General features: G+C 37.2%; 1 protein-coding gene across 6 annotated transcripts in view; it reads left to right on the top strand.

Moving 5' to 3' along the window:
- Kdm6a (lysine demethylase 6A) overlaps positions 1 to 7,236 on the top strand; it is a 201,491-nt gene that overhangs the window by 91,827 nt on the left and 102,428 nt on the right. For all 6 annotated transcript variants that reach the window (XM_004645303.3, XM_004645306.3, XM_004645307.3 and 3 more), the window contains exon 5: positions 6,883 to 6,941. In XM_004645303.3, coding sequence (XP_004645360.1) covers positions 6,883 to 6,941 — 59 coding nt within the window. The remainder of the gene's footprint in view (positions 1 to 6,882; positions 6,942 to 7,236) is intronic.

Genomic DNA, 7,236 nt, shown 5'->3' with positions numbered 1-7,236 from the left:
CACGCCCAGTCTCAATCGCAGTCTCAGCATGCCCTGGCCAGCATGGTATGTGGAGCCAGGCATGGAACCCTGGTCCCTGCGTCTGCCTAAGCAGGCACTTTAATCCCCTGAGCTATCTGGCTGGCCCCTTTGTGGTTTTTTTGTGTTTAAAATAAAACATTGTTTTAATAATTGGGACTTTTAATAACAATAGACAGGTTAATGGGAGAAAAGGGAAAGTCTATCCTGCATTTGAGTTCTTTTGATAAACAACTATAGTCAAATGTCTTATATTTATTTATTTATTTATTTAGGTCGAGTTTTAGGTTTAGAACAACATTGAAAAGACACAGGATTTCTAATATAACCCCTGCTCCCACACATGTATAACCTTGTGCATTATCAACATCCCACAATGGAGTGGTACATTTGTATCATTAAAAAAACTAAGTGACACATTATCACCCAAAGCCCACAGTTTTCATTAGAGTTGATTCTTGGCATCCCATTGTTTTAGGTAAATGTATAAAGACATGTTTATCACTGCCCTAGAAATCTTCTTTGCTCTTCATCTCATTTCCTGGCTACTCATAATTTATTTATTTATTTTGGTCTTCTATTGGACTTTCTGATGCCAACTGACAGTTGATCTCCCACTTCGTAATGCTAAGGATCAGTCTTGTCCCAAACTATAAACTCTATAGAAAGGAGTATAGGGGGATGTTGGTTTAGGTAACTGCTGATTGTTTAGGTATTTCAATTTAAATTAATTTTCATGTGTTTTGGATCCTTTAAGAATTGTCATAACTGGGCTGGGAAGATAGGTCAGAGGCATAAGCACCCACCTGAAAAGCACGAAGTCCTGCGTTCAATCCACCTGCATTTTATGCTGCCCAAAACCAGGTGTAATGGTGCACGCCTGTAATCCCAGCACTCAGGAGGTTGACACAAGAGGATCGCTTTGAGTTCCAGATCAGCCTGGGGGATACAAAAGTGAGCACAGGACCAGTCCAGACTGCATAGTGAGACCCTGTCTCAAAAAAAAAAAAAAGAGTCTTATCTATGATATACTTAAGAGGAGGAAGAAAAGACATGTATATAATGAAAACAATAGCTTTTCTATAAACCCCTTGGTAGAAATCTGTTTGTCTCAGTGTTGTCTTTTTTGTCTGTGAGTGGCCAGAGAAAGGAAATGGTCAGCCAACCAACAAGTAGCTTTCATCAGATTTCATAAATTTGTGTAGGGATTTGTTGGCCTCTCAGTATTAGAGAAGCAGGGCGAAACAGGGGCGGCAGGAATGAGAAAAAGACAAGAAGACAAGAGCTGGGTCAGGAGTGGCCTGTCTGCCTGGTTGGTGAGATGATCCTCAGTGCCACAATAGGGGCATTTATTTGTATTTTTGCAAAGTTAGTAATATGTGACACAATTTTTCCTAGTCACTAATAGCTGACTAACTATCAGTCAGGATGGTTGTCTCAGGACTGAAGTAGCTTGACTGCTTTAGGCACTGAGGCCTAGTCCTGCTCTCACACATTTGACCAACTTTGAGCATCCGTGATTCCCAACAAATTTGAGCAAATTTTATATGAGTATCAAATATGAAGTTGTCAGATTTTATTTCATCTTGTTCCAATATTCACCGTGTAGTTTATCACCCTTTTCTCAGTCTACCTTTACACAAGTATGTTCATAAAAACAGAAACCCTCAATGCCCTGTCCTTCAATTTGGAAATAGGGTGGGGAAACTGAGAACCTGAGGAACAGCAGCAGCAGTGTCTTCTCTACCTCCCCCCGCTTTTCTTACTATCTTATTTTTTTTAACTACAACTTTCTCTTATTGGCTAGAAAGATGAAACTTCTTATGCCTTAAGTTCACAGGACTGCAGAGTGCTACTTTTTCACATCTGGGTTGTACAGCCTAGAGTCTTGGTTATGTGACATAAAACATTCAAGAGTTTGTCTTAAGAGCTGTATAAAAACACTCCTGTGGATTCTGATATTGATGAACTACTAGTGTAATGAACTGCATCTTTGCTGTAATAGTAATACACACTGATAGTAATCTTACCAAGTTACCTGGTGGTTCCCCCCCCCCCCCGTTTTTTTGAGACAGTGTCTTGCTATGTAGTTCAAACTGGCCTTGAACTTAAGTGAACTTTCTGCCTCAGCCTCCTGAGTTCTGGGATTAGAGGTGTGTGTTACATACATGGCCTCAAGTAATGGTTTCTCAATTTGCTGTTATAACAGGTACTATAATGCAGTCTAGGTCAAAGGTTGGCAACATTTGTGAAGAGCCAAATGATAATTACTTTAGACTTTGATCTTTGTTACAACTTCTCATCTCAGCTGTTGTGGCTAGAAAGTACCACCACACCCTAAAATAAGATTAAAAGTTATATTTTGAGGGGGCCTGCCCCTTAGCTCAGTTATTTAAGTGGCTGCTTAAACAAAGCCGTCAGGCTCAAGTTGCTGTGGTTCATCCCCAGAACTCAAGCCAGCCAAACCTGCCCTGAAGGCATTCGGAGCCAGCCCCCCACCTCCCAAAAACAATCCTTCTGCCAAAAGTTATATTTTGAGGGAGAACAAACATATGCGCATGTACATACTGCTATAATTCTATTATTAGTTATTGCTGCTTATCTTTTACCATGCCTAATTTATAAATTAACTTCATCATAGGTATGCATACAAAAAAATATTATATATAGAGTTCAATACTATCCAGTAACAAGCATCCATTGGGGATCTTGGAACCTATCCTTCATGGATTGGGACAAGGAGCTATTTTATATCTTATACATAATATACTTCCCAGAAAAATTACTCTCCTAAGTTTTCAAAATAGAGTGAAGATTGTATCAAATTTAAACACATTGCCATATCAGTGTCTTTACTTACATCAAACTTTTTATAGACTCATGTTTTTCAATGGGGATACCATTAACATTTTTGGCAAGATAGTATATTAATATTTTGGCAGAAAATACATGTTATTTCAAGGTATAATGTATAGTAGTTCATACCATTTTCACAGATGTGTGATGTAGAACCCATGGCTTTGTGTCTTATTTTTCCTTCATGTCATTCGGATGTAGTACTGAAGTACTAATCTTTGTAGTTCTTTCTATACTTTATTAACTCTTGTAGGTTGGCATATACATTACTATCAGGCATTGATTTCATGATCTTTTGTCATTAGATTATAAATTTGTTGAGGGTAGGGATTTGCGTTTTGTTTATTACTATAAAGGAGGAAAAATACCTCTTCCTTATATTCTACTTAGGTTTTTGACTGGGGTTCCTGTAGTAAAAGATAGAGTAACAGAAAGAAAAGCATGTGGATTTATTTAATATAAGTTTTCCATGATATGTAGTCTTCATAAGGAAATAAAGACATAAAGAAACACTTAAATCTAAATGTTTTTATGCTAGATTCGATAGAAAGTACAGTCTTCCAGTGTGCCAAGATTTTATATGGTATGAGTAGAGGGGGAGGAACTAAGCAAGGCCTGTTCTGATTCTTTTGTGTCCCTTCATCTTCAGAGTAGCAGGCATAAGTATGATTCCTCTCAACGAAGAGTCTTTATGGCTTTACTCAGGAGAGAAGGGTGAAGGTTTGAAAGTCATTCCTGCACATACTGTTTCTCAGATTTCTTCAGTTTATATGTTCAGTATGGCAAGGAGCCATATTGTGGGGCAGTGTATTCTGAATCTTGTCACTACGATCTTCAATAGTACCTGTAACTCTGTCATGACTCAGTAGGTGCTCAGTAAATTTTAAATCACTTTGCTGTTACTGAAAAATGAGACTTCGCTCCTAGTTACTAGATAGGGGCTGTGTTAGCTTTCAGTCACTCTGACAAAATACTTGAGAAAATTAACTTATAGGAAGAAAGATTTATTTTAGCTTGTGGTTTCAGAAGTTTCAGTCCATAATTGGCTGCCTCCCATTGTTTCTGGGCCTAGTACATCATGACAGAAGGGCATGATAAAGCACAGCTGCTCAACTCATGGTGACCAGGAAGTTTTTCTGCTGTCTCAGTCTCTTAAAAGGCAAACTTCCAATAATCTTACCCCACCACATAGGCCCCATTCTTAAAGTTACCAGTGGTGCCACCTCCCAGTAGTGCCAACCAGCTAGATAGAGTCTAACTCATCATAAACCTTTGAGGGACACATCAGATCCAAATAATAACAGGAGCCATGCCTTTTACTAATACTGAGCAACAAAGGGAACTGAGCAAACATATAAATATTGGGTGTTGAACTTAGCAAATTTTTGGGAGTTGCTATATTGAAGCACATTGTACTGTGTGATAAGAGCATACAGGGCTTGGCATCCCTGTCTATGTGGCATGTTTGCCTAATTACGTAGATTTTAGTTGATACACAAATAACAAAAATACAATAGCTAAGAAGGAGCTCTGGAGTTAGTAGATTTAATTTCTGTGTCTGCTGCTTAGTACCTGGGTGCTCTCTACTACCTTACAGGGATTGTTAGGTTCTTTTGAAATAGTTGATATGACTGTTTTGTGTAAAACTAAGTTTCTGTTACTGGAAAATAATGTCATATGACAAGTTGTGGTAAAACCAAATTTACAGATTGGAAATACCACTTCTGGTTTGAGGTGGAACAAGCAACAGACTTAAGTGGGGGAACATTTAAATAGATCTTAAATAATTGATAGAATTTATAGGGTAGTAGAGATGGGACGAGATTTCCTAGAGTTAGAAGGATGAAATATGAAGATGGAGTAGGATGTCTCCTGAAAGTAGACGTGCCTCTCAGTAATCTCATATTTTCATCCTACCCACTCCACCTTCCCTAGTTTGTTACTTCTTTACTAAAGCCTTGCTTCATTTCCTTCCATCTTCCTCTACTCCCTCCCAAGAGAACAGTTGTCTTTCTAATCTTGATTTTCCAGGTAGAACAGTTCATGCCTTTGAATTAACTATTACTGCATTTTGAATGTCCATGCTTCTCCTTCCATGTTCTAGATTGCATGCTTCTTGAGAGTGGGGGAAGAACAGTGTATTTGGTTCAGCTTACTCAGCCCTAGAGTGCCATCCCTGGCACTAAGTAAATGCTCAAATTATTCTAGGAATAGAATAGTAAATGAATGTTCCCTATTGAAAACAATTCTATCTAAACTACCCCCCAAAAAAAACCAAAAAGATTTTTCAGTGGATGTTTTCTAAGTCCCTCATGACTCCCTGAATCTGTGAATAGTCTTATCACATATAATGTTTTTATTTGAAAAAATTGGGATAATGAGAAAACTAAATTAACATTTATTACATTTTACAATATACTTTAGTGTTTCTGGGAAAGTATTTAGAAGTCAAAGGAAATGCATAATATAATTTTAGAATAAATAAATTTTAATATTTAAAAATCCATATGCCCCAGAATGTCACTCAGCTGTTTATATTTGAACTTTAAACATCAATGATTGTATTTCTCAAATCAGTGACTGACAGTAAGCAGTTGTGTGATAAGTGCCCTTGGTCCCCAATGCCTAGGACAAGATGACTGCGAGGGAATGTTCCACACCATCTGCTAGAGATCCCTAAAGGATTGAGTACTAGTCAAAGCCCAGCCATAAGCAACCTAATAGTACATCCGTTATTGGTTTCATTTCTTTCCTGTTTTGCTTCTTCACTTCCTTGCAGGTGTTTCTTGGGGCAACTTCCTAAATAAACTCCTAATAGTAAAACCTTTTCTCAGTGTCTAGTTGTACCCAAGACAGTGTCATACTACCCAAATCATTATGGCAGGAAGCATTTTAATTTAATAAGAGTTTAAAATATCAAATGTTTTAGAAACCAGAGAAATTTTTAATGTAAACTTGAAAATTTTAGAGAAATTTGTTCACAAGGATCAGTGCAGAAGCTTTATTTTTGAAAGTTTTACTTTTAGAGAAGATTTATAACACAGAGTAGGTATTCAGATGTTTGTCCCCCCTCCTTCCCTACCTCCCTCCATTTCCTCCTCCCCCTACCCCCTCTTCTCCCTCCCTTCTGGGGCCTAGGTAGCTAGTTCTTATTTGGAATCTACAGGCAGAATAAGTCAGGATAAGTTTCAGCATCTGTCCCTTTGGTACTGTAAAAGGACTCAGTCAGTGATGATTGAACCCAAAAATGTAACTTACTAGGTGTTGTTTTTGTACACAGTTTTTTTTAGCAGTAACATTTTCTAGGTTTATATTACACATTTTCTTTCAATTCTGCTTTCCTAGTGATAAGGATCATAAAATTAAAAGCACTAAGAAACAGAAACAGTGATAGGATACAGATACAAACAAGAGAGAATAGGCTAGCATATTTTGAGTATTTTCTTATTTCTGATGAATAGATTTTAAAAAAATAGCTGACAGGTGCCAGGTGTGGTGGTGCATGCCTGTAATCCTACTACTTGGGAGGCTGAGACGGGAGGATTGCCATAAGTTTGAGGCCAGCCTGGCCTCCTCAGTGAGTTCAAGGCCAACCTGGACTATGTAGTGAGACCCTGTCAATACAAACAAACAACAACAACAGAAAAAGCAAAGCAAAGCAAAACAAAACAAAACAACAACAAAAAAAATGCTGACAGAATTTTGCTTATAGTTTTTAAAATTTCAAGGCATGTTTGATTAAATAAGAGCCCAGTATATCTCTCCAAATTGATTGGATCTGTGCCACCTGCTGACTCATCACTATTATTTGCTATTTAAAAAATATAGCTATATTGTAATGCATGGTAGTTTTATTTTTTTTTTATTATTTTTTTTTTCCAAAATTTTATTGATGCATGGTAGTTTTAAAAACCTTAACATCGTGGATACCATATTTTATTTAATAGCATCATATACATTAAATATTAATGCTTTTCCTAAAAGTCTCTTTTTCCCCTTCCTTTATAGAATGCTGCCTTTTTATATGGTCTTGGTTTGGTCTACTTCCATTACAATGCATTTCAGTGGTAAGTTTACATAAAACCAATAATTTTAGTTGTTAATAGTAAATAGCTTGTGTTAGTTTGTTTTTCTTTGATTGTGTATGCATGAGTGTATATGTAGTAAAATATTTTAATGTCAATAAGTGCATTTTTCAGTAATGTTTTAAAATGATCAGATTATTCCTTCACATATCAATCCACCTTAGAGTATTAGAGTTGTGTGTAGGGGCTGGGGAATGTAGCTCAGTGGTGGACCATGCACTTTGCATGCGCAAGGCTAGCCCTTGGTTCAATACCCAGCACAGCAAAAACAAAATCA

Source organism: Octodon degus, unplaced genomic scaffold (genome assembly GCF_000260255.1).
Source record: "Octodon degus isolate 3935 unplaced genomic scaffold, OctDeg1.0 scaffold00223, whole genome shotgun sequence".
Classification (NCBI taxonomy): domain Eukaryota; kingdom Metazoa; phylum Chordata; class Mammalia; order Rodentia; family Octodontidae; genus Octodon; species Octodon degus.
This window is presented reverse-complemented; position numbering and strand designations above follow the sequence as displayed.